Source organism: Camarhynchus parvulus, chromosome 5 (assembly GCF_901933205.1).
Source record: "Camarhynchus parvulus chromosome 5, STF_HiC, whole genome shotgun sequence".
Classification (NCBI taxonomy): domain Eukaryota; kingdom Metazoa; phylum Chordata; class Aves; order Passeriformes; family Thraupidae; genus Camarhynchus; species Camarhynchus parvulus.
The window spans coordinates 36,229,154-36,256,320 of record NC_044575.1 but is presented as its reverse complement, the minus strand read 5'-3'; the positions used below and the strand labels follow the sequence as shown (position 1 = coordinate 36,256,320).

The 27,167-nt window shown below is 44.3% G+C and overlaps 1 protein-coding gene across 1 annotated transcript; it reads left to right on the top strand.

Moving 5' to 3' along the window:
• Window positions 1–27,167, top strand: EGLN3 (egl-9 family hypoxia inducible factor 3). The gene is made up of 5 exons (XM_030950484.1): window positions 1–728; window positions 20,577–20,696; window positions 22,545–22,681; window positions 23,371–23,444; window positions 24,535–27,167. The coding sequence occupies exons 1-5, from the start codon at window positions 372–374 to the stop codon at window positions 24,570–24,572; spliced, it is 726 nt and encodes a 241-aa protein (XP_030806344.1). The 5' UTR covers window positions 1–371; the 3' UTR covers window positions 24,573–27,167.

Sequence of the window (27,167 nt, the reverse complement as noted above, 5' to 3'; positions counted from 1 at the left end):
GCGAGCACACATCCCGCACGTAGCCGGCGCGTTAATCAGCGCGGGGCCATCTGCCGCCCCTCCTGCCGGGGCGGGGGCTGCCCGCGCCCTTCCCGCCCACCCTGGGCCGCTCCCGCACACTGCCGGGGCGCCGGCGGCGGCAGCAGCAGCAGCAGCGCGGGGCTTCGGCAGCACCGCCGCTCCCGCAGCGCCGGGCCGCGGTGCGTAGCCGAGCCCGCAGCGGCGAAAGTTTTGCCTCGCCTCGCCTCGCCTGGCGTCGCGCCGCGGCGGAGCCCCTGCCCGGCTGGGCCTGGAGCGGACGGCGGCCCCGCGGGCATCGCCTCCTAGCGCGGGCGCCGGCGGAGCAGCGGCGCACCCGTCCCCGCCGCGCCATGCCGCTGGGGCACATCATGAGGCTGGACCTGGAGAGAATCGCCCTGGAGTACGTCGTGCCCTGCTTGCACGACATCGGCTTCTGCTACCTGGACAACTTCTTGGGGGAGGTGGTGGGGGACTGCGTGCTGGAGCGGGTGAAGCGGATGCACCGCGACGGGGAACTGGCCGACGGGCAGCTGGCCGGCCCCAGCCGCGGCGTCGCCAAGCGGCACCTCCGCGGCGACCAGATCAAGTGGATCGGAGGCACGGAGGAGGGCTGCGAGGCCATCAACTTTCTCCTCACGCTGATAGACCGGCTGGTGATGTACTGCGGGAGCCGGCTCGGCAAGTACTACGTGAAAGAGCGATCCAAGGTAAGGGTCCGCAGCACCCCGACCTCCTGTCCGCCCGCCGGCACCGGCTCCCAGCCGGCCCGACCCGCCTCGCAGCCGCCGCTGGGACCTGCCCGAAACTTTCCGCGGGCGCTCGCCCGTGGCGCGTCCGCGCTGTCGAGGGTGCCTGCGGGTGCCCGTGGCTCGGGCTGTCCCCGGGTGGCGGAGGCGCCGTGCCTGCCTGCGGGACTCCCGTGACGGCAGCCGCAGCCGCTCTCCAGCCCTCGCCGCCGGGTGCGGGGTCCCGCTGGAAGCGGGGCCGCCCGCTGCGCGTCCCTCGCCCCGCCGGTGCCAGCAGCGCTCCGGGCCGGCTCCTCGCCGCTCCCCTTGCTGCGTTTCCGCCGGGCTTTTCGGCTGCCGGACCCCGTCCGGTCCCTTGCCGTTTCACCTGTGTGACTCCGGCCGTCACTTCTGCAGGCGGCTCCTGCTTCTCGCGGTGGGGCTGCAGCCGGCTGCACCCTGCTCCTGGCTGTGCTCACCCCCGGTGCGGACAGGGTGGACCAGTGCGGGGCGTACCCCACCAAAAACGTCTAACCTTGACTACGTTTCGCGGGGGAGCAAGCTGTCCACCCTCTCCGTACCCGGCTCTGATCCGATTGTTTGGATGTTTTCGCCCATGCATTATCCTGAATAGTTTCGCTGTTCCAACTCTTGTCGCCGTTCTACAGATGAAGAGATTATCGTTACTGCATTGAGTATGCACAGAATATGGGATGTTTACTGGTTTGGGCACAGCAAACTTTTGTTTTAAAGAGATAAGTTGTTTTTTTTCTGGGCTTTCTCAGAAATGGAGGCGACACTTGTATTATTAGTTTCTTTCCCAATGAAGTTTGTTTGCACTTGCAATGATATTAGTGTGGGATAACTTGTCTTTTCTTTCCTTACCTGTTTTGCTACGTCAAAGTGAACTAGCTTGGAACTAAGTTTACTTTGTTGTCCTGAATGCTGAAAACGTCCTTATTTCTTTATTTCTGACTTGACATAGTACATTTCCAGAAGGTCCACTGCTTTTAGAGATATGGCAGAAACAAAAACAATGCAACTTTTCAAAAATGACAATAGGGAGAAATTAGGCATTTCTCTTGATCCTAACTTGCACTGGACTAAGGACATGTGTGAGTGGTACTGCAATTACAACCTCAAAAATGAAGAAAAAAGACAGTGATGTTTACCAGTTGCTTGGGAACACACTGAAACCTGTGCATGCATCCCCACACATTTACACACAACAGTGGGAATAATAAAGGTTCCTTACTCTTTGCTCCATTGAATTACTGATCATCAATTCAGTTAAAGCTTGGCTAGGAATATTTTAAAATGGGGGTAGATTGCATTGTACTTATTCCTGTTGAGAGCCTTGTATTAGGAGGCATAAATAACCATCCTGCCTTGGCACACCTTTAAGGTCGTCCCCATCCTTTCTCGGGGTGATTTCTGTTTACTACTGAAAGTGCATTTCTGGCTAAGGGGGTGTGTGTAGGGGTGGATATTGGGGGCGGGGGGTGTTACTTAAAAGTTGGATTGGAGTGAAAGGAGGCTGTCCAGCCTTTTTACAAGGTATTTGTAAAACAAATCAGCTGGATGAATGAAGGATGTTGGTGCTGGCTGGGAAGATGTGTCTTTTGGGCAGTGACTTTGGGTTGTAGAGATGATTTTAAAACAGAGTTTTGGTGTTTTTGAAGGCATTCTTGTACAAATAGTAATAAAAAATAGAGCAGAACTTGTTTTATAAATAGGCAGCAAGCTATTTACAATGAAGAAAGACTTCTGGCTCTTGTGCTTTAATGTGAAAGTTGTCAGACTCCAAACAGCACGTGGAAGTGCTGCACAGCAGTCCAGGACTGAAAGGGACTCAATATCTCAATATTGTTTATATAACCAAATGCAGAGAAATTTTCATCAGATGTTAATGGTAACCAATCCCCTTGTTATAATAAGAAGTACCATGGGTATGTGAGGCCCTGGAATAGCAGCTGCTGTCTGTAACTGAGATGTGGGATGCCTTCAGCAGGAAGATTACTCCTGTGACTAACAACTGATTACTACAGTGCATGCAGGTTCCCACGTTGGTTTAAGACATTTCTCTTCCACCATAAAACCTTCCCATTCTCCTTATCATCCGGAGTCTTATGAATACATACACACAAATCCCAAATTTAAATTCAGTATTTTTATTTTATCTGATGGATTATACATGTAAATGAACACCCACAAAACTTTGACAGCTTAACATTTGTGGGGATGTGGGGTGTTTATGAGCAACTGGACCAGAACATCTTTGTGGGACATGTGCTATTGTAATTTATTGTTTTGGGATATAGATATTACTCAGAACTAACAGTTGAGAACAATTTGTTTAAAATGTAAGCATTTAGGTACATGTTAACTGAATTTGTCATGAGAATGTACTTATATCAGCCCATCATTATTTAAAGGTTTATACTTTTAATAAGTAGTATGACTTTAGTCTTCAGCCTAAGTGTTGAAGGTGAGAGATTTGCCTGGTAAATGAACTTATGTCAGATTATGTCAGTTTAGTGTGAAGTGCTTCATATTTTTCTAGCTATGCAAATATAATAAGTCCTGAACAACTTTTGTCCAATAAAGGAAATTTTCCTTTCAGCTAAATGAGAGAAACAAGTCAGTTAGGATTGTGATGTTTCCAAATTAATTTCAAGAGCATTTCAAGAAAGTTAAGATTGCATCAAAGAGAACGAACAGAAGTAAAATTTTCAAGGGTGCTGGATATTCTTGGGAGCTGCTGGCTGACATTTGAGGGCTGATCATGAAATGTAACCTGCCATCTTTGCAGACCAGTGATACAAATATATCTTTGGTGTAAGTTGTATTTTAAAATACTGGCTGGTTAAATGATCGAAGCATGGTTAAAGGTTGATGGACCCAATGCACTGCTTGTTGGCTTTTGCATTCTCATCGCTAGTCTCCATTTACTAGTAAGATAATAGAATGGTTCCTCTTTTCTAATAGGTAAATGACTAAGGACATCACTGAGGCATAATTGACCCAAGTTCACTCTTCTCCTCAGAGTGAGAAGATTGATGTCCTTGTGCAGAGGGATTTTCTGGCCTGAGGACAGAAGTCGCTCTGTTTTTGAGGACCTGTCACTACTCTGCTGGAGCTTTACTTGGTGGAGAAAAGCTGGTGGGTGTTTCAGGTCAAAAGCAAAGCTGCAGCTTGGTCTGTGAGGCCAGTCACCCGGAGTGCCCTCTGGATCAGGTGATGCTCCAGGGACTGCAGGTGAAAGGGTGATGTGCTGCAGCTTCTGACTCCCCAGGTCCCAAAGTTCCTTCTTGGGGTTAACTGGCATTCACAGGGGCTTGAGGGGGGTACCCTGTAGGAAAACACTGTACTATAAATTTCTCCTTCAAGACTTGAGAAATGTTTTGGTGGTGGGTGGAGTGTCTTTGGAGTATTTTTGGTGGTTTTTTTAGACACTCTGCGGAGCCTGGGGGAACTTGGAAGTCCCTGATGCAAGGAGGCAGGGGACAGGGTATGGCAGGAACCAGGCTGGCTGGCTGGTGTGTGGAAATGTTAAAGCTGGTTTGCAGTGGGGTGTCTGCGTAATTCATCTGCTAAGAGGCTGATGCCCTTTCCTCATGTTGCCTCTGCTGGAGGAGGGCAGCTGTCCCTGTGGCTGGGCAGGGTCCCAGGGCAATGCCACTGTTGCCTGCTGCCCTGGGTACCCCAGCTGAGTCAGCACCTGACGTGCTGCCAGCGCTGCCTGGGTGCTCACACCGAGGGATGGACGGTACTTTGGACTGGTGTGGCTGCACTCTCAGTGGACTCTGCACCTCCTGCTCTGAGTCACAGATACCCTCTTGGGTACCACCAAGGGCTGAAATCCATGTCAGGGCTGCCACTGGGGACTTTGAGCCCATCTTGCACCTGCTGGACACCAGTGAGTCCTGCTGGTCTGAAAATAAAGCAAGAATCCATAATCTTAAGAGCTGCTCTGTGCTGAATGAAGCCTGTGATTGATGTTTTCAGCTCAGAACAGAGCTGCTCACATTGTGTCAAGTGTATGGCCTGAAGTTTGAAAAAAAAAAGTGTTTTGAATATAAGATTAGTTAATTTAGAAGTCCCTATGGGATGTGAACCTTCTCAAAAACTTGCTTTCTCTGCTTGTTGCCATAACACCGCCCTGCTCATCCCACCCTGGTGGACCCTCTCTAATGGTCACAGGAGAAGTAGGTCTTTTGTGGTAGCAGTTCATAGCTAGTGAGTGTTTGCTGGAAACCAGAGAGGGTTCTTCTCCCTATCACATGATCGAGTGTTCCTAGGTAGGTTTTGAAATATGGTCTGCCTAGCAGATTGTTACCAAGGTTTCTGTTCCTGAGGATTGAAGAAATGGATGAGACGTCACAGCAGTAGTTTTACAAAGTCCCTCATAACTCAGGTAAGGCAGTAAGGTATTTTTGCATTTATTTATGAAGAAAGAAAAGTGCTGTTCTATAACATTCAAATTCTACCCTTTGCAATTAAAACACAGTGAAATGCTGAATTTTCAGACTTGAGGTACTTATCTGAAGAGTGAGATAACAGAAAACTCTAGCTATAGTAGGCTGAAGAGCAGTACTGCCCCTTGAGATATACCGGCTTATTGTACTTAAAAAGTATTTTTGATACTTGGGTAGCAACATGCCTTACAATTAGTTTACAATGGGAGGTCTGATGAATACCACCATCCAGAAGAAATATGCATGATTTCTTTCTTCTAATCAAATGCACATGTTCTGCCATAATGCACAAGTTCAAATTTGTTCTTCTGGCCAGCTGCTGGCAGAGTCCAGAGCCACTGGAACTGTAAATACAACAGACAAGTCATTTTATGATATGAAACTGAAGAATTCAGCATTGGCACAGATCCTAGTGTGGTTGCTTTGGCTCAGTGTCAAAAGTGATGTTTATATCTGTGTTTGTGAAGCAAGATTAGTTAGCCTGGTTAATTATACACAGGAATGTATAATTTTTACTTGACAATCAGATGAGTATAAACTTGGGCATATTAACACTTGTTTTTGTTCTTCATCAAATTATTCTCAATTACTTTTGAAACTTTCAAAAGAACTACTTCTCTGAAAGAGGCACTTGGAGAATCTTTCAGATAAATTCTTTCAGCAGGGACAGGGTATTGGAGAAATGGGTCAATATTTCACAGACAGTGATGGACATGTCTGCAAGTGGGTTCAGAAGCATGGGAGGCCTCTAGGGAATGGTGCTTGAGTTAATACTCAGGTGTTGAAGTTGCAAGCAGCTTGAATTCAGTAGCTGTTATGTAGCATCACTCTTAAAAACCTGACTAGTGCACTGGCAAGCTTATTTCATGGTAGGCAGTGGCAAAAACCTGCTGCCTTCAGTGTGTGTTACACCAGGGCCTTTGGCTGCCAGGTGGCTTCTCTTGGTCCTCCTTTCCCCCTCTTGCCAGAGAAGTCTGTATCCACCGAGTGACCTTTATCACATTGTGCCAGGAATCCATGTGCTTTACAGCCATAGTCCCAGAGAAAGGCAGAAGGTGGTTAATCCTATAAGTGAAGGGAAATGTCAGTGCTCTCAGGCAATGTAAAGATATGAATGGTCTGTTTATCCTGAGTTTGTGCATGTGTTTGTGGTATCAGGGCAATTTTTTTTTGTTGTCTGTAGTTTTACAGTCCAGCAGTTCTTAGTGAGTCTTGATAGACACTGGTATTATACAATGGTGGCAAAGCAGTGAAGTTTTCCACAATCTCTCATACATTGGTCATGCATTTTCTGCAGTAACTTATTCACTGCTGTACCTGCTCTGGTCGCAGTTCTTGCTGCTACCATGTCAGCTCTTAATGCCAGGGACTTGCAGAGTTTGCCTTACTGGTGTGCTGGCCACAGCTCGATCACTTGCAAGCCCTAAACAAGTATGTGCCACTCAGTTTGCTTTTGTATGAGGACCCATTGCTCACTGAATGCTGGTGTGACTAACACAGGTGCCATTAAGGCCTCTGTGTGTGGGAGTGTTTGTCCTTTGTACCCACGGGGATGTGTGTGTGGCATCACAAGGTGCAGTATCCTTAGGAAAGCCACTGGGGAAATGACGAGATTCAGAGTTCAGTGCCCTGTCCTGCTGAGCTTGCATTTTGGGAGGGAGGAGAGCTGGCCATGGAACCGCAGAATCAATTAGTTTGGAAAAGACCTCTGAGATCATTGAGTGCATGCTGTGACTGAACACCACCATGTCAACCTGACCATGGCACTAAGTGTCACATCCAGTCACCTCCAGGGACAGTGACTCCACCACTTCCCTGGGCAGCCCATTCCAATATCTAATCACGCTTTCTGCAAAGAATTTCTTCCTAATGATCCTTGCTATTAATATTTGTGTGCCTTTTCCCAAGGTAATTGTTAATGAATAATTCAGTCCATTTCATACAGTTCATTGCTAATAGCAGTATATGTTAAAATGGACATTGATTCTTATAACACTGATGCACTACAGGAGGTATGCAGTAAAAGTGGCCTGTTATTTTGCATTAAAGATTCCAGCTGTGTTAATTCCAATGTCTTTATTTGATTTCAGAGTAAACTCTTCTTTGTCTTACTTTCAAATTTACCTGGATGGTGGCTCAATGTAATACAGACTTATCTTGCATGTTGCTTCCTGGGAAATTTGCTTGATTTATTACATGGAAGTATCCTCTTCCATATTGCAGAGGTTTTTTTTTTAATTCTTATTCCTGAGGTGGTGGTGGAACAGTACTGCAAGTCCTTCCCATTTGTGTGTGGAAGGGATGAGAGAGGGAGGAGATAAAACCACAATGATCCAAGAATGTATGCATGTTTAATTAGATGAATTGTTGATGTTTCCTGAACAAACTCAATACACTTGGAAGAGATCAATACTTTTATCAAATGTTTCAAGATGACTCTTACTAAGACAAAGTACTTTCTTATTTTTTGTTTTTTTTTGAGGTATTCACTTTTTTCTGCTCCTCTTGCAATTAGATTGAGTTTTCCCATTGTGTAGCAGGCTGGGGGCAAGTGGTCCCTGGGCACCAGCAGGCCCCATAGCACTCACCCATCTTGCAGTGGATGGCTTGCAAGAACGAGGAGGTTAGGAAGGAAAGCCTGGGAGAAATGTTACTGGTTTTAATGGTATGAAGGAGGATGTATGCATACCAGCTGGAGGGAATTTAAAGCACTGGGTTGGATTTGCCATGACTGTAATCCTTCTGTCACAAAGCTGAAGACTGAAACAACATTGTTAGAAAGCTGCCAACAACACGTCTCCCTAAGCTTCTGTGAAAAGGCTCTATTGGTAAGGTTTATTAGTAGAGGAGCTCTTGGGAAGAGGTGTTTTGGAAACTGCTTCTGGTACCTGTGCCTATGGCTGCTGTGGTGGGCTCCAGGGTGAATAACTGATGCAGTGGTACAGAACTTGGTGGGGCTTGACAGAAGATTTTGACTGATACATAATGCTACTTAACAGTTTGGTTTAGACCTGTTATTGCTTTGAAAAGATGTTACAGAGTTGGTCAGAAAAGCAAGAAGGTCTCTCGGTTCAGTCAGTGAGGTGAAGTAAGATCATGAAGGAGGCTCATGCCAAGTAAATCATCTATCTCCCACTGTTTAAACTGTTCACAGGCACGTCATCCCATCAGCACACCACTCATGATCATTCCTGTGAATGATCTGGAGAGAGCTGGAAGCTCTGTTTCCCCTCCATCACTCACACATGTGCATCTAGGATCTCTCAGTGACAGAAAGGAGCTTTTTCCCCTACAGTCATTTTTCTCTTGACATTGTGCTTTGATAAGATTACTAGGCGAATAAACTTAGTGCCAACATGCAAAGCACTTAGTAGAAAGCAGTTGATTAAACAACCTACTTGTTGCTCTGATTTTTCACAAATAAAGTAATCAAAGAGATTTTTGCTGACCATAGTGGTTCCATGGAGGCTTACTAAATGTTCATGTTTAGCCACCCAGATAAAAATGAGTAGTCTAAATGGCAGGAGTACAGCATAGCACTCTATCTGCACTGACTGGAAACAACACAGTTTGTCCAAAGCTTTGCAGTTGGAAATGGCAGAGTCACCATATCTTTTGCCAAACATCAGGAAATTGCATCCTGCTTTGTAGCAAAAAAGGATACCCATTTTGAGTCTTGTGTCTGTCTAGTTCATGTGAATCCTTTGGTCAAAATAAATAGTCTGTTTTCTGTACTTTCTTTCTGGACCTGAAAATCCAAACAAGATATATGTCTGCATTTTTCCTGTCTGTAAGTCATAATATAATTAATCATTGCTTATGTGTTCTTGCACTGTAATTTTTTATACAAAGTGATAAGACACGTTTTTAAAACTTTGGCTCCAGTTCAGCAATTCACTTAACTACTTTTTCTTAAAGGCAGTTTCAGATCAATGGGACTTCAAGCACATATTCTGGTGCTTGGCTTAGACTATGCTAGAATATGTTTGGAAAACTGTAAGGAAAGTTGTGTATCTTGTACCATCCCTGATGTTAGTATAATTTTTTTTCTTATATTTGAAATGCAGGTCATCTTTTATGTGGTCTCCTGGGAGGCAGCAGGGAGCCTCACGTGATGAAATACGTAGTAGTTATGATTTTTATCTGACCTTTGCAACTGACTGTCTTACGGCAAACTTGTCTTAATACCATTAACAGTAGCACTTATTTCAGTAATGCATGCAAAGAGATAGGCAGTGTGTGGTGAGGAATGCCATATGGAATGGGAATAGCCCGGGCTGTAAGAACACTGGACATTGTGCTAGTGGAGATTGGCATGGAGCTTCCTGACTGCCTTGGAACTCCAGGGAGTGAAGAAAGTTTCTTGCATACCCCCAGACTGGAAAAGGAGAAGCTTCACCATAAATGTCATAACATCCTGCTGTTAACACACAAAAGCCATGTGCACAAGCAAGAGAGGGTTCCCCAGAATGTATTTATAACTGTTCTTGATGATGTTCACCAACGTTTCCACCTCAGTAAGTTAACTCACCCTCTGTCATCTGCTGCCTGGAGCATGTGCATGATGTCTCTGAAACAGCCCCACAGGAAGGGTTACTGTCTGGTTCACTGTTTTACAGACTTCCTCCTCATGAAGGAGCAGTGAGAGGATTTGTGAACTTTGCTCCTCATTACCAAATTTGCTTTAATTCACCATTTCATGATGGTCAAACACTGAAGTCTCAAAGTTGTGCATTTTACCAAGATATTTGAGTGCATAACTTGATGTTTAACTGGTGATGTAAAGGCTCAGTGCAGTCTCACATTTGCACTGATAATTTCTTGGCAAGAGAAAATGTAGTTGACATGATTGTTTTATTTGTTTCTTTACACTTGGATGTCTGCAACTGAAACAATTTTTTTTTCTTTGCTGGCACTTGGTTAAAAGCATGTTTCACTATTTACCATCTGTAGAAGCTACTGCTGCTAGTTATAAGCTGTATTAGTACAATGTTTTGGCTGCAGTTAGAAAAGGCTCTAGCTGTGCCAATGCTGACCAGAGCTACAGGCAGACATAGTACCTATTTGACCCTCACACTGAAAAGGGCATATGTAACCCTATAGCTCTGCCTTCCCCTCAAGTATCTGTCCTGCCTTCCCCCTCTGTGCTTCCCACCGCAGAGGTGCAATTGTAGCCCATACCTCTAGCAAAGCCAGCTGCAGGGCCCCCACCAGGTGGTTTCTTACCCCTGCTCTTACCACAGCCTGTCATGCCTATGCAGCCACAATCTCTCATCTCCATCCCAGGGAAGAGACAGGGATGAGGGCTGCCTCCTCTGGCTGCCCAAGCAGCTGGCACCCTGGGAGAGCAGCCTCTGTCCAGCCTCCAGCTTGGCTCAGCCTTGGCTTCCCCTAGGGTGGCTCTGAGTATGTACTGCTCTTGTCACATTGGCTGCCAGAAGAAAGATTATAGAGAGGAAGAGGAAGAAGGAGGGAAGTAAGCCAGAAAGAACACTCGAGGCTTTCTGCATCCTCAGGAAACATCCTGAAGTCACACCAGAGTGTCTGCCTCCCTTGCTCAACAGTTGCAGTGCTTCCTGCAAAAACTACCTTAGATGCCATAGAACATTATTGCTCTAGGACTCAGTCCTGAGCTGGGCCTTGAGAAATCTCCTAGGGAGTGCTGCTCCAGTGAGTTGTGGCGGTGGGAATGACTGGGTAAGGTTCCAGAGGGGACTGCAGCAAAGCAGAGCAGCAGGTGTGAGCAGGCTGAAACCTGCCAGGCATGGATGTGTCCCTGTGCAGGGCCACTGCCCCAGCAGGAGAGTCGAAGCCTGTGTCAGTGGCCACAACACAGCTGGCCTTTAGGTTGGTCTCTTCTGTCAGGTGGTGGCAGCATAAATCCACGGGAGACACTTGACCAGTGGGCGAAGGGAAGTGACAATTCAGCAGTTCGTGTTCAAATCCAAAATCTAATGTTGTCCATGTTGTTAAGGAGCAGACTTCTTGTTCAGGAGATGGGAGCTTTTGTGAATATCTTTGGGACATGCAGATGTGAGGCTGGCTGTCAGTTTGTGGTGTGTGCAGGTCTGTCTGTGCGTGCTTGCTTTTCTCAGAGTTGCTGAGTGTCTGTCTACACATACCTTAGTGGTGTAAGTACCAGCTGTGTACATGGTGGAGAGGGAAGGCACTAAAACACTTAAGTAGATTTATTTGGTTTTTTTACCAATACATTTTATTGTCTAGCTTTAGAACAGGTGTACAGTTTTATTATTACAAATTTCCCTTGAATCTGAATATCTTGTTTCCCTTCCTACATGGAAGGATGGTGTGTCCCCGAATTCACATCTATCCGCTTTAACTGAGAGATTACACTGCTGTAAAGTGCAAGTGTAGACAGAGCAGTACAACTTTATGTGCAGGCAAAGCCTTAGAGGTAAAGACTACACATTATTGAACCATAGTAGAAATTATTTCTGATGATAATTTGTTATAGATAATTTTAATGGGTTTTACACTTAATTATTCATTCAAAATCTTATGCAGGATACTGTTATCTATGCAAGTCCTCTGTAAAGGTATGGGTGAGCAAAAGGTATGGGTAATGAGTGAGATGGCTTCCTTCCAAAATTAACATAGGAGATAACTGGTCTCATCAATTAGCATTAATTTGGTTTTACTGCTGTGATAACAAGCACTTAAGAACGTTGATCTCTCTGTTTATGCAGCACAGTGATGTCTTAGCAGCCTCAGGAGCCCAGATGGCTCTGACAGGGAGGACCCTTGAGGCGTATTTGGGATACCTGCCAAGTGTGGTGGTGCTTCTCTGAACCCTGCATTCCTCTCTGGCAGTGAAGGGTGTTTTTCACTGGGCCAGAGGGGGCAAAGGAAAACATCTCCCCCAGTGTGGTGCTGCTTCTGGTGTGGCGGGATCATGCGGGGTCACAAGAGGCGTCCTGGGTGGTGGCCTCAGGGAAGGACTGTTCTTGGCAGCTGGGGCCTCCTGTCCCCCTGGCACCCCAAGGTGGTGGCTCATCACCTCTGCCTGCCAGCATGTCCAGGGCTGCCCCTGATGAGCTCACGGGAAGTGTTTGAAGTGCTGCATACCAAATGTGAGCTGATAAAAGTCTTGTGGGCTCTGCTGCTGACTTGCCCTGGGCCCACAGGCTAAAAATAAATGGATAATAAAAAGAAAAGGATGTTGGCAGCTCAGGCAGCTGCAACAGCAGCAAAAGTTTGCCTATGTTGTGGCTGTCTTTCCTGACCTTTATTAGTACAACCACAAGAGCATCAAAATATGCAGTTATTTAAATGTTGCAAACAAACAAACAAAAAAAGTGGTGTAATCCTCTGGGTGACTGGTAGCAGAACTGAAAAGGTCTGACTTGCTGATGAAGAATGAAGGGCTGGAATATTTCAGGAACTGTGAGATTATCTTTCTACCCCACAGAAGAGGAATGTTCCTCAGAGGATGTGTGTGCTGGTTACCGGGCTTTTATTCCCTGCTGAGAAACTGAACATACAGGGACAGTCCTTACAGATTTCCTTAATGAGCTTGCACTTATTTATGAATTTGCCTTTCTGCGGGGGTGGTGCTTCTCACCATGTCCCCCAGGGCTCATTACAGGGGATGCTTTCTCCATCTGCATCAATTGCTTGGGATGCTTTCTCATTAGTGCAGCTTGGCCAGGTTTGGTTCTTTGGGGAGAGGAGAGGACTGAAAGAGTTTTCTGGGTGATGAAAGAGGGCTTCAGCAAAAGGCAAAAATAATCCTAAATGTAATTAGACAGCATTTTTTTTGAAGTGTGGGAGTTAAGCCTCTGTGCCTGTGTTTGCAGCGCGGAAGGAGGGACAGCCCGGTAAGAACGAGAGGCGAGAAGTGCCTGAGCGCCTGTGTGTCGCTGCCTGTGTGGGTTCCCTGTTGTTCCCCCCAGCCCGTGCCTGGAGCGCACTCTGGAGTGGTTTGCATTCGCTGTGTGCCGCTGCCTGTGCGGGTTCCTCTTTCCCCCCCCAGCCCGTGTCTGAAGCGCACTCGGGAGCGGAGTTTGCATTCTCTGTGTGCCGCTGCCTGTGCGGGTTCCCCGTTGTTCCCCCCAGCCCGTGTGTGGAGCGCACTCTGGAGCGGAGTTTGCCTCGCTGGCCGCGGCCTCACGCTCCGCACGTAGCACTGTCGCTAAGCCATCACCCCGCTGGCCCCCAGCCAGCGCTCCCCGGCGCAGGGCGGGCGGTCTCTCTAAACTCAACAGCCTTTATTGATACATCCACGCTCTGCGCATGTTTACAGCTGCTAATTGGAGACTTAATCTGAATATCCTTGACTGAACTAATTCACTGGCAATAGCCTTTCAAGTTTCGGGTCCTGCCGTGCCGGTGTGCCTGCTCCGCAGAGCGCTGGTCGCCTCTGGAGCGGCGCTGCCGCCGTGTGCGTGCGAGGCACAACGAGCCCGTGACAGCCCCGACCAAAGCGTGGGTTTAGGTCAGAGGAGGATGTAAAATAAAAATCCTGTCTGATTCTGCGTTTGCAGAAGACGAGAGAAGCACTTGAAGTACTGGAGAAAAGTGTTAGTTGACTTGCACATAGGCTTATGTAGATTAATTAAGCATACAAGAAAGGAGGTTAATTCTTTTAATTACTACAACAGGCAAAGATGCTCATTGCAAGGACAGTTGCGATCCTATGGCAGTTTCAGATTTGTTTCCTTCACTTTCAGTGTTCTGTTTTCTCCTTGCTGTGACCAGACGCTGAATACAGAGAATTTGGGGTGGTGGTCTGAAAGCAGTGTTATTTTCCTTGGCTTTTTAAAAAAATGTGAGCAATGTGGACAGTATACAGTGGTAGATAAATGCCTGGAACTCTCTTGCCCTTGAAAGCCTGGAGAACTTCTTCCATGGTCAGATCCTTTCAGAGTTTCTGAATTGTCCCTTGACTTTAGGATCCTGTAGGATCCCAGGAGGTATCCAGCAGTGGGAACAGCTCAGCAGAGCTCACTGCTGTCTCCAAAGGCTGGTCCCCAGATGCTCCCTGTTCTCTTGACAGTTGCAGATGGCTGCTGCCCACATGAGGCCCGGCTGTTTCCTGCCTTCCATTTCACAGTGGCACTGCTCTGGCAGCCAGCTTGAACTTGAAGGGCATCCAGATTTATTTCTAAGTGTGTGTTCTGTTAAGGAAAAAAAAAAAGTAGTACAGGCTGAAACAGTCCTTCATATTAATGGGCTATGAGAAACTAAATTTTGTTGCCAATCACTAGGAAAGCTTCTTAAGCGCCATCACAGATTCATTTAACAGGGAGCTCATTTTTAAAGCAGCATCAATCTGTGATCTGGTTTCCTTACAGACACCTTCCATAAGATTTGAGAGCTTATTAGAGGCTCCTTGAGCTACAACTAGATAACATGCCAATCATCAACAGCTGTGTGGCATGGAGGTAATCCATGAACAGAACTTTCATGGGTAGTTCTTTTTTCCTACCCTTAGTTCTTAAAAGAAATTTAACAAGCAGGAACAGTTTTCCATCGTACAGTAATCAGAATATTATCAGATAATAAAAGACTTCTGGTTGGTAAGCAAAAAAACCCCAGTGAGTTAGCATCTTCTTCCTGCAGATGAGAGAATAGTCTTTCCCACAATTCCTACCCTCAGGTTGTTTCTCAAAAAATTCTTTAAAGAAGTCCTTTTATGTGCCTGTAAGCAACAAGCAAGCTGTGGTGCCTTCAAAAGACTAAAAAAATAAAGGAGAGAGGAGGTTTCAGCTCCTGGAAGATCTGCATCTAATGATCAGGCTTGCATGTAAGCAAGAAGCAAGTACCAGACCACCTGGTGAAAGTGCTATCCATGGAAACAAGATTTTTTTACACAGTTACACGTAATAGTTTGATTGAAGACTGGTAAACAAGTTATGGTGAGGAAATGAAGGACCAGTTTCTCATGCAATATGAGAAAAATGCCCCTGAAGCCCATTTCATGTATTGCTTGACTGAAGTGAGCAGAATTTTACTCCTTCTTGGAACTGGTGATTCCCTTTCCAACAGGCACTAAGCTAATGTTTCTGATTTGTTGGTGTTTCAACATAATTTTTCCCCCTCTGTTCCTTCCTATCTCTATAAAGAGTATTAAGTTAGATCAATGTTCCCAGTTCATGCTTCAGTGTAGTAGTTGAATATTTTAACTTTCATAAATTCAAACAAACTAATATTTAATAATGGGCATGAATATGTTATACTTAAGCATTATAAGCTATGCAGCACAAAACACTTGGGTGCAATTGGGTGCAATAAGAAATAAGAAATATCCCATAGTGTTTGTATGTCGGTCAAGCCTCAACTGAGAATCTCCTGCCTTTGATCACGAAATGTCAGACTACTCATGTTCTTTTGATGTAGAGCATGCTGGGTGCTTTTCCCTTTCTGGATGTAAAGACTGTGCACATCTATGAGCTAGAATCAGGTTGAGCACAATATACATTCAAAACTAAGACAATCAAGTGAATCCTGGTAGTCCTAATACCCTAGAGGACTGGTCAAAAGTGATTTTTGTTTGCCCTAAAGTTCAGACCTGAGAACCACATATTGGGCTGAAATTTGGGACCTTCTGACCTGGTGTCTCTACTGCTTCCTATTAAGCTCTGTTCGTTTCCACTTACAAACATCTTCTACCCGAGATATTTTCTGAAATGTTCTGTTCCACGTATCAGGCTGCTCTAGCATTGCTTATTTTGTAAATCGTGCCTCACAGCATGATCCTGGCCATCAGCTAAGAGAATTTGTTTTTCTGCTTGCTAGAAGCACTGGGAGGCAGGGAAAAATCCTCTCAATGGAACAGTTGTTTTTTATCTGCCTTCAAACTTTACTAGTGTCTTGCAGTTTGACTTGCAGATTTCTCTGGCTGACTTGAGTCTAATACTTAGACTGAATGATAAATAACTTATTTTTGCAAGCTTCTGTGCAATGTGGAATTTACTGGTGATTCCTGGGTCCTTCCTAAAGTTGGTAATTGCTGCTTGTTTAACTTGTGGTTAATTTGCACCCTCTTGGGAAAGCTAACATCCCTGAAAATGACAGGGCAGAAGCTTTAGTCTTGATGATTTCCTTTTCATTTTCCAAGTTTTGTAGGGTTTCATTTATGACTGTTGACTAGACTACCAGAGCATTGGTCTTCATATGGTGGTGTGTAAGTGTGACTCAAAGGCATGCATCTGGATATCAGTTTTTAACTATTCAGCTGTTGTGTAAGACAAACTCTTCTTTTTTAACTTAAAAAAGGGGAGTGTTGCAGAAATTTTCTGAGTGCTTACACTGGGAAATTAAGCCAACCAACAGCCATTGTAATAGATTGTATTGGAAAAGAAGAAGTTAGGTACATTCCTGCTCATGTCTGCCTGCTATAGTAAGTTTGATTAGTTTAGGTTTGGAGATCATTAATGAGGAGAGGAGTTGCTTCCAAAAATGGAGTGTGCTCTTCTGGACACAATAGCCAAAAGTGTAGGAAACATTTTTAACTAACACTCCATATGCACACCTGGTAAATGGTTTGATTATTGTTATTGAGCCTCTGGCTTTTGTAGCTGGACTGTGCACTAATCTGGCAGATACCAGTGTTCACAAATTACCTAAATTAAGTCTGGGTCACGCATCTCATCTCCTGTTTCTTGTTTGCTTTAAATGAATCCAAAAGTACTGCTAACAGCTGGAATCCCTGCTGAGGCCAGCTTGATCTGCTCTGGAGCTGCTTCAGCCATTGCTCTGATAAAGCTTGATATCGTTTCAACAGTCTCTAGGAGGACCAGAATGATTTCCCTTCATTGTTTAAGATTTCATTCAAATATTCACTGTGCCAGGAAAAAGGATATTTCACTTCTGCTTTTCTTCTTTTGCTGCTGCTACTAGAAAACTTTTTTCTCTTTGCTTTTCCGAACGTTAAGCTATAGTGTGGCCCATGCTTTAGGATTCTGTGGGAATTGTTCCACTTAATCTCCAGGGATGGAGTGTTGCAGTTGCAAAAGGTGCACACTGTAAATAAATAAATTATGCATTAATGCTGGAGACAAAGCACGTGTTCTAAGAGAGCATATTATGTGGGGGAGGCCAGAGGAAACTCTGGCCTTTTGCCTAGATTTCCATAGTAAATAAAGCACCTGAATCCCTTTTAGAATCTGCCCTTCAGTCTGCAGTTCAGTAGCTTTTTGTTTGTGGCATTAAAAACATTAGTAATATTGGGTTAATTTTTAGCCTGTTCAGTAATCTTGGAGTAATGTCTACTCTCCAAAGAGAGACTTAAGGCCACCATAATTTTGTGTTGTACATTGACTTAAAACGAGGTACTGTTGGTCAGTGAGGCTGTATTCCTGTCATGCATCATCCCCTGGGATGGAGAGCAGGGCTGTGCTGAGCTGTGCTGAGCACACCCAGCTCCAGCACTGCCCTCCTCCCTGCCCCTCTCCTTGGTACTCTTAGCTCTCAGGGTGGGTTGGGTTTGCAGGGCAAGCTGAGAGGCCATCAGGGTTTTTTGCGAGGAGGTGCGAGAAGCTTCTCCTGTGTCTGACAGAGCCAATGTCAGCTGGCTACAAGATGGACCCTCTGCTGGCCAAGTAGAGAACTTGGGAGTGAAGTTGAGCTTGGGAGGAAGGGAGGGGTGGGGGGAAGGTGTCTTAAGGTTTGGTTTTATTTCTCGCTATCTTACTCTGATTTGATTGGCAATAAATTAAATTAGTTTCCCCAGCCTGCGACAGTTACTGGTGGGTGATCTCTTCCTATCCTTATCAACACATGAGCCTTTCATTACACTTTCTTTCCCTGCTCAGTTGAGGAGTGGAGTGATGGAGTGGCTTCAGGGGCACCAGCGTTATGTTTCCCAGTGTATGAAGATTCTGTTTTACAAAAGGTTGCTATTTTAGTTGTTAGACCTGATGCAGCTCACTGCACGTGGGATGGGTGAAGGTGCCCCTGCATGAGGGGCTGTGCTAGTAACTGGGATGGGGAATGCACAAACTGGGTTATCCTCACCAGTGAGGGCCCAGCTTCCTCAGACCATTATTACATTGCAGATACAGCTGGCTTGTGGTTTCCACCAGACTTATGCCCTTAACGTGTTTCGAGCACTGAGCTGTAGACTGGCCCTTACTGCCATTATTAGGCTGATAGTGAAATGTAGTGCAGCTCTGGAGCCATTCGTAACAGCAGAATGACAACAGAGCAGATAGGATCTACAGCATCTACCTGACTGCTAGGTGTGATGGAAGAGGGCTTATTACTTAGAATTAAAAGTATTTGCTTTTGTTTAGCATAATGTCCTGACCCTGCAGGCCACTAGTCTGTAGGCACCTTTGGCTGGAGGTGTGGAGAGCGGGCCCTGGTGACTTACTGCTGCCTGCAGGTACTGTTCTGGTGCTCGTTGTGGGGAGGAAAGTTAATTCATACATGGCTGACTCCTGTGGATAGGTTTTGTTCTTGGTAGCAGAGGGTTTGAGGGATCCACTGTGCTGGCTGGCAGTAGCTTCTGTGCTGGTGTTTGTTGGCACAGTAAAATTTCCTTGTTGATTAAACCAGCATGTGCTGTACTGTACCTGGTCATGTCCCATGAGAACAGCATGCCTTTCACATGTGCTTGGAAGAAGAAAACAGGAATTCTGGGGTTCCTAGATAAAAATTTCTTAGTAAAACCTATACTGTCAATCTCCAACTGTCAATTACATTATAAATTGTGCATATCAGATCATTGGAGCTGGTCATGCAAATGGTGCACAATCATTCTGTGGCATGTAAAATACTGTTATATGTGAAGTTAGGGTTTTATTGTCTGAAAGGATGGAAAAGTAGATGGGTAAAAAACTGATTGGGTGGTTGGACTTGAAAGGTCATGGTCCATCAGACCTCCAGTACCTGGGGGCTGCTACCAAATGGGGCACCACAGGGATCTGTCATGGGACCTGTTGTGTTAGACACCTTTATCAGTATCCTGAAACAGACGGCAGAGTGCGCTCTTCAGCTGTGCAGAAGACACCAAACTGAGAGGGACCAGTTGATGCCCTTGGGGGCAAGGCTGCCACTAAAGGGAAACCAGATAGACTGGGGAAACAGGCCAACAGGAGCCTTATGAAATTAAACGTGGGCAAATCTGACTCCTGCCCTGGGAAGGAAGAGCCCCTTGCAGAAGTACAGGCTGGGGGCTGCCAGAAGCTCTGCTCCCCAGGGGAACCTGGGAACCCTCAGCTCATCCTGGTGGACAGTGAGCTGAACTTGAGCCTGTGGTGTGCTTCATGCACAACTTGTTTATGGGAGCACAGCACACAGATTGAGGAGTGATAATTGCAGAAACCACATCTGAACACTATCTGCAATTTTCCAGCTGAACTTAGTCCATCATTTCCCATCACTCTTGATGCGAATTACTGGCAAGCAATCTGGAGATGTCAAAGGAGTGGGAACAAGACTTCTATTGCAACAACTTTAGGGGTGCTCAGTATCACTGCCAAGTAGCCCCAATAATGATGAGTGACTGAGACACTGAGTGAAAGATCCAGTACCCTACCAGCAGTCTCACCTGCTCTTGCCTGCATTCTGCTTAGGCTGCTAATTAAGTCAACTAAGTTTAATATGTTTTTACTGTAAAAACCTTTTAAGACCTGTTGATTGCCGTGTGGTTTGGAGTAATTCATGTTAGGCTTATCTCATCATTCAAGATGAAATTTAAACCATGAATTAAGTGATTGTATCAGCAAGTCTGAAGATGATCAAAGAGAGAAATGCTCTGAAAGCTGTTTGGTTAGTTCTGTGGCTCAGTCCATGAAAGCAAGCGTGCACTGCCCTGTGCAAACACAGGGCATAAAGGAGCTGCAGCTTTTTGCATGCTTTGCTTTATGGAGTTTTACCAACACCTCCTGGGGACCACTCCCTTTGAGTTGCACACAGGGCTGTACATGACAATGACTGGAAGATATGAATAGAGGAGGATGGTGGTAGTAAAGCATGACCTCCTGGGATTGCTTTCTACTTTCATTATGACTGGAAAATCTGTTTTGCAATGACTGCTTATCTGTAGAAACCCAAGCAAATTTCAGATGAAACTGCCTCAAAGTCACGTAGCTTATAACAAGCTTGTACCATGCATACTAGTGCTCTAGTTTCACTTTTTTCCCCTTTTATTTTAGTGTATATATATACTGTGAATTATAAGGGTATTTATTTTCCAGTTTTGAATTTCACACTGGCTGAGCTGTCCTGTGAAAGACGTTTGTGCAAAAATACCTTCAGGTGATGTCTGCTCTAGGTTTTGGATTGATCATCTGAAAAATAGTGAGCCAAAGTGGTGGTGGGAGGATGCTTAGCAAAAAGGTAGACGTCTTGTGGAATTAATTATTTTACAATCTGTATGTTTCAGGCTATGGTTGCTTGCTATCCTGGGAATGGAACTGGGTACGTTCGTCATGTGGACAATCCAAATGGTGACGGGCGCTGCATCACCTGTATTTATTACCTGAATAAGAACTGGGACTCCAAGGTGAGTAAGCCGTGGGGTTGAGGCACAACAGGAAGGAAAAACTACTTTGGAAACAGAGCTTTGGAGCTGTCTGTTGTTTCTGTGAACTCTAATGAACTTCTAAGCTGCTGGTCCATTCTTCATCTCTTTTTTTTCTGTCTGTTTTTGGCAATGCTTTGGAAGTAAGAATGTGAACTGTTTCCGCATGGTCCTCTCCCATTCTACACACATACTGTTTTGTTGCTATAGGATAAAGCTATAAGCCCTGGCCTGTATGCTCTTAACACTTTGTTTAGAGGAAACAGCAGAAAAAGAAAATCAATTCACTACAGAATAAGTGGATTGTGGGAGCAGAGTAAAATGACAGCCCAAATTCATGACTTTATCATTCTTGATACTTCAGGCTAACCTGCAGAAGATATTCAGTCAGTTCCCTTTTCTTATTTATGAAGCAGTGGGGCTTAGGAAGAGGAACAAACATGGTTTGATTCCACCAGTGGGTGTCTTGACTGGATAGAACTCTTGTTCCTGCCTATATTACTATAAGGCAGTTAAGTCAGCCTTGAATGTGCCATACCTTTAAATTAGAAACAAAAGAAGAGTTTGTAAAATTGCAGGATGTCTCTTTGTAAGTCTGTTGTCCGTTGTAATGCGCCACAAGCTGTTTGTGAGGGTTATTGCTTGAAAATTGTCCAATGTTGTTTGCTTCTCTAACCTCTTTTTAGGCCAATATACTCCTTAAGAACAGGTAAATACTATGAACCCTGATAAGTCAGTTCAGATACAGAGACAATGTGATTGAAAAATGCAGTGTTGCAGAAAAGCACATCTTGTTACAGAGAGTATGACAGTGAAACATCTCAATGTAATAAAATGAAGGAAGAGATGTGGGAGGAGATGCAAATATCCAGTTTGCTTTGTGCATTACATCCTTATCCAAATAGTGGGGAGGCACCCAAGTGAGCACTAAGAAAAGCCAACTGAAATGCAGGACACTGATGGAGTTTATTATGTAGCTGTGATGGTAATTTTATGTAAGTGTATGCTGGAGAACATGCAATATAAGAGTATAATAGTACTGGGCTTTGAAAGCAGACATGTGGCTTTAAAGCTGGCTTAGTGGTTTCTCACTGAGGTCTGCATGTGACATGGAGGTACCACGTCAGGTTGGTGCTGCACTGCACTCTGTGATGCAGGATTAATGTCTCCAAAGAGAGCTCTAACAGCAGCAGGAGGAGGCAGGGTTCATCTTCATCTTTTGGAGTTTCTAGTATGTGTGCAGATCACCAGACCTTTTCCGTGAAAATCATGGCATGTGGAAAGACAGAAATTGTATGGTAGAGGAACCAGGCTGTGTTGTGAGTAGGGAAAATGGTGGCTGGGATCTATAATGCATTTGAGAAGTTTTACAAATCTAACAATAAAACAGACTTCACTCTTCCTGAGGTGTAGAATTTAACTCCTAAGTGATCAGGCACAGCGTCTGAAATACCATGGGCAGTATCTAACAGTTGTTGGCCAGAGAGCCTGATCTCAGACTGGTCAGGTAGAGCAGCTCTGTGGTATTCACTGGTTCTAGAAATGTGACTGGAAGCTCAGAAGTTCCCAGTGTTTACTGCAGGGCTGGTGTTACCTTTATCTTGGTTCATTTGTTTAGACAGAAGCTTAAGCTGAAACATTACAAACTGGTAAAACAAAGTGGCCAAGAGACGCGGTGAGGTTTTCCAGTGTTGTCACGTAGGTGTCATGTTTATCATTAGATGCTTATTCCCCATTTGTTAGGTGTGGAGGAGAGAGAAATAAGTTATTTTTCATGTCAATGTGTGGCTGCTTGTATGTGCAAAAAACCAATCTTTCCTTTTCTTTCAGCTGCATGGTGGAATTCTTCGAATATTCCCCGAAGGAAAGTCCTATGTAGCAGATGTTGAGCCAATTTTTGACCGATTACTTTTTTTTTGGTCAGATCGAAGGAACCCACATGAAGTCCAGCCTTCTTATGCAACCAGGTAAGTAGCATATTTAATATTGGTTTTTGGCCAGGAAAAACCCCAGAGCATCTCTTCTACCAGTATTTTAATCCAAAATTATGGCCATCATGTTTAAATACATGTGCATAAAAAATAGACAGATGTTGAGTGAATTTCCTGGTTTTGAGTCATTGGGAATTCTCTCATTAAGTAAGGAGGAGCAAGCTCGAATGATACATTTCCTCATGTGTTGGAAAAAAAGGCCCTTAACCATTGACAGGAGAAATCTTCCAAGCTGGGCATAGCTGTTTAGCTGGGAGGTGCTGGGTTATTCTTTTGCCCTTGTAACACTATAGGGATTGTTGGGGCTACCATCTGTCAGCAGCCTGTGAAAAGCTGATGTGACACAGGGCAGCCCCCAAGCTGCCTACAGGCCTCCCATAACAGAAAAACATGCAAAGGTCTGGAAGCTACTTTTGCCCTCTGTTACCAGGGGCTGTGCTCTCTTTTGTGCCTCCAGCAGAAATTCTCACTTATATTTCTATCTGACTTGTTAAAATATGCACTAAAATGCTGTCTGTGTTCGCCTCTAAAGATGTGTCATTTTCATTCTACTTTTTTAGTCTACTAATCCAGTTTTGTTTTTGCTTTCTTCATGAGCATAAAAGTGCAGTGCCGTGTTTTAATATCAGAAGTGGAAAGACATGCAAGATTTCTTTCTTTTATAGATATGCCATGACCGTGTGGTATTTTGATGCCGAAGAAAGAGCAGAAGCCAAAAAGAAGTTCAGGAACTTAACTGGTATGATTTTTTTATAAATGTTCACTAGAAAGAATTTAATGCATTTAGGTATTTCCAAAGTCAGAGATAGACCAGAAGTGGTTCTGTAGCTACTAGCATATGTAATGCATTTTTAGAAAGCTTTTTCTCCTGTTATTGCTAGTCAGTTATTTTATGCAAGTGGAGAAGTTGTGACAGGAGATCAGGCCTGGCCCTAGAATCCCTGATGAACAAAATGGGGAGAATGGGAGAGACAGTTTCTGATTTGAGTCTCAAATGACTGACATTTTTTTCCTGCCCTGGGTGGCTACTCCAATCACAGGGAATCAGCTCTTTTTTTGTTATTTGGGAGGTATATTTTGCCTCCTCCAAACCCTGTTTAGTTCCCTGTTTGGACTTTCACAGACACTTTAATAATTGTGTTCTCTAAATGTTCTGAATGAATAGGGTCTCCTGTATTAGTGAAGGGCAGAAGCCCACAAAGGGGTGACCCAGCTTTCTAATGGCAGCCACACTGCGCTGCTGCTGTAGTAATGGCATATGGGTCATGGACTTGTCCAGATGTGTTCCAACACCCTGCCTGGGACCATGATCTAAGGGTTGCTGTTCAGAGCAGTTTAAGATCTGGTCTTCAGGGGCTGCCTCCTCAAAATACAGTGTGGAGAGCTCTTGTCTTTTTAAAAATGTGTGCAGCTGGGCAAAGTTGTAATTAGTCAAATGATTTTCAGAACAGACTGTTGTCATCTCTCTAGCTTGTATACAAAGCAAATACTGGTTTCACCCTTAAAGAGAATCATGAAAAAGGGGCCAAGAGGCGGTGGGGGAAAAGTATCACTGATCTGGGGTCTCAGAGTTTATTGGGCTACTTAAATACTGCATGCGTCATCTTCAGTTTGAACATGAAAAATGTACAAGATCTTTCTGTGACTGTCCTTGTTAGCATGCTGTGGTATCATGTAGCAGTTCAGTCCACATAGTGAATTCATGCCATGATTCTGAAATGGAAGGTGTTGTCCATTGAGAACAAGACATCTTTGTTTCTGATTTTTCAGATGAATACAGTCAGAACTCCCTGGTTTAACCACTTGTTTTTTTTTTTTTTTTGATGTAGATGCAAGGAAGAGAGAAGCACCTCTTAATGAAGACTAATCAACTGCTCATGAACTCTTTGTGAGGAAATAAGATCCCAAAGATGACTTCCATTTCCAGCGAATAAGGGCAAAACATTTTTATGCACAAGTATGCACCGGTTGTGTCTAGCACGTGCATCTCATGCTGATGGTACTTAAGGCAGCCTCCTGTCATGCTGCATCTGGTAGAAGAAAGACTTGTTTGCTCTTTGCTTTTTGCTGGAAAAAATAACCAGGGTTAAAAAAAAAAAGGGTATGTGATGCTCAAGCCTAGTGGTAGTGGCTCAGCCAATTGGCTTTTGATCACTCTTGTAACTAAGATAATGGTCATTGGAACTAGTGGTAAAAAACTGAGTCTTATTTGCACTTTATGGGGGAAAAAACGTTCTAGTTAAATGGGAAGAAGCCTTGCAAGTTTAAAATCAGTTGGCAGACTGCTGACAGGCACAGAGGGATATTTGACATGGGAAATTAAATTGGATGTTTGTAGAGCATTTTACAGTCTGTCCCAAATGGACCTGTTGATGTATTGTTCATCACTTTGCTGTGCAGAACATTGGTTCAGCTCTTCAGAAACATGTAGATGTTTGTCTACACAGTCATTGCATTTTCTGGATTTTGTTTGCTCTTCAAGAGGCTCATTCTAGCTCTGCAGCTGTACTGCCCTTTCTGTCCCAGGACCAAGGGGAAAGTAGTTATGCATCTGTTCACACTTCATAAAACCATTCTTTATGTTTTGAGCAGGATGGGTTGTATGTGTTCTATTTTCACAGTTTGGTAAAGCAGCTGTTTTCTCCCAAAAATCTGGTAAACTTGAAAGGCTTATGGCACACAATGCATTGGCCCTTAAGGCCAGTGATATGTAGAGAAGTGTTTGCTTTGTGACTTCTCCATCTGCTGTGTTCTGTATGACATAGGTATGAATCTGAAAGGGAAAGATATGTCTGGCAGTCTGACAAATATATGATAAATAATGGGTAACTTAGACCTGATTTTTATGCTGCATAGTCTTAGTGAACACACTTGTTTAATTTTGCATGCATATGTAATTTGAATGAAACTGCAATTCTGTTTCAATTGATCTGTGATGGCAGGTAACTACTGCTGCTATGCCCAGGCTGTGAGATCAGAGTTATTCAATGGCAAAGCACACATTTTTTCCCTCCATTATTTTTTTAAAACTTATTAGACTCAATGAGTAACTGGCGGCCTATTCCCAATCTGTCTAAACTTCTACAACCAGCACTTACTATGCAGTTCAGAATAGCTCTTAATGAAGCTGGGATCTGGCAGTGGATGTATTTATCACTCACACTAATTGTTCTCAGCCTAATACACTCACTTGCAGCATTCATTTTTAACTCATGCTGTCAGTGTGTATGTCAGACCCTACTAAATGTTCTAAATAGGTGTCCCCTTCAGTGTCCCATATTTTCCTGTGCCACCTGCCCATGCTGGTGAGGGTGGTGCGTCTGAACCACCGGCCCTTGCACCGCTTCCCCACGCTCTGCTGCATTGTTGTGCTGTGATGGGCTGCTCTTGAGCTAGGGAGTGCAAAAGTAGTGTGCAATGGCAGCTATTAAATGTCTGTGATAGAAAGGTAACAGCTGCATAGGACAGAAGAGAAGTAACTTCCATGACATAAAAATGATAATAGAAAATGGAGTATTTTTTAAAGCAGTTTTGTGTCTTAAAGAAAAGCTGATCATCCTCCAGCCTGCCATGAATGCTGAATGTAAATACAGCAGTGCTAAGAAGCCCCTTATTCTCTCTGGCTTCTCCCAGAGATCCAGCTATGGTTGTATAGGCCTGAGCACTGTGCACCCTAAGAGAGGAGTATGAGGGAACATGTGTGACTTAATATCCTTACAACTAGAAAAAGACAAAGAACATGATAAATGTCCTTTAATGTTAAGAAAAACATTATTCTACAGCTGCTTCTAAGTAACACCAGAGACTTGAAGGACACTTAATGATAACTTGAAATTCTCATTCTGAAATGTTCGTGTGGGAGACGAAAGATTTTGGCTCTTCCTTAAGAGAGAGGTTATTCTTTGAAATGTGAGAGGTATTGGAAAAGACAGCATTACTATTTACAGAAAGTGATGGAATACATGTATTCAAAGTTAGTAATGGCACATAAATTTGAAACTCTTACATGATTTTAAAAGGAGGAGGATCAGAGTAGAGCAAATACTGCTTTGCCTCTAGAAACTGTAACCTTAAAAATGAACTAGAAAGCATTGCTAGTACACGTCTTACTGGAGCCTGGAACAGTGGAAAAACAATGTGGTGGAAGAGGAAAAGCTTTGTGTAAGGGCTGAAAAGGGAAGGTACTTCAGTTACCACTGTTGCTACCACCAGGTTTCTGCAGTGGTAAGCAACGTGTGGTGAATGGATGATGGAGCAGTATAGTTGCATTTATTGTAAATAAATACATATTTTCTTTTTTTGTGAATATCTTCCTCATCTATATGACATATATAGAAGACAGAGCAATTATTCTGTGGCAGGGTGTGTTGTCTTTATAAACACTTGTAATCAAGTGTAAAAAAAATTGAGGGCTTGAGAGCTTGAAACCAATTCCTTAGTCCTCCATTTCAGGTTTCTACTC

What these genes read in the sequence shown, in the direction of transcription:
- EGLN3 (XM_030950484.1), top strand. Translation starts at nt 372, where the DNA reads ATGCCGCTGGGGCACATCATGAGGCTGGACCTGGAGAGAATCGCCCTG. An exon ending in CAGCCTTCTTATGCAACCAG is followed by an intron (nt 22,682 to 23,370) that starts GTAAGTAGCATA and finishes TTTCTTTTATAG; the next exon opens with ATATGCCATGACCGTGTGGT. An exon ending in GAAGTTCAGGAACTTAACTG is followed by an intron (nt 23,445 to 24,534) that starts GTATGATTTTTT and finishes TTTTTGATGTAG; the next exon opens with ATGCAAGGAAGAGAGAAGCA.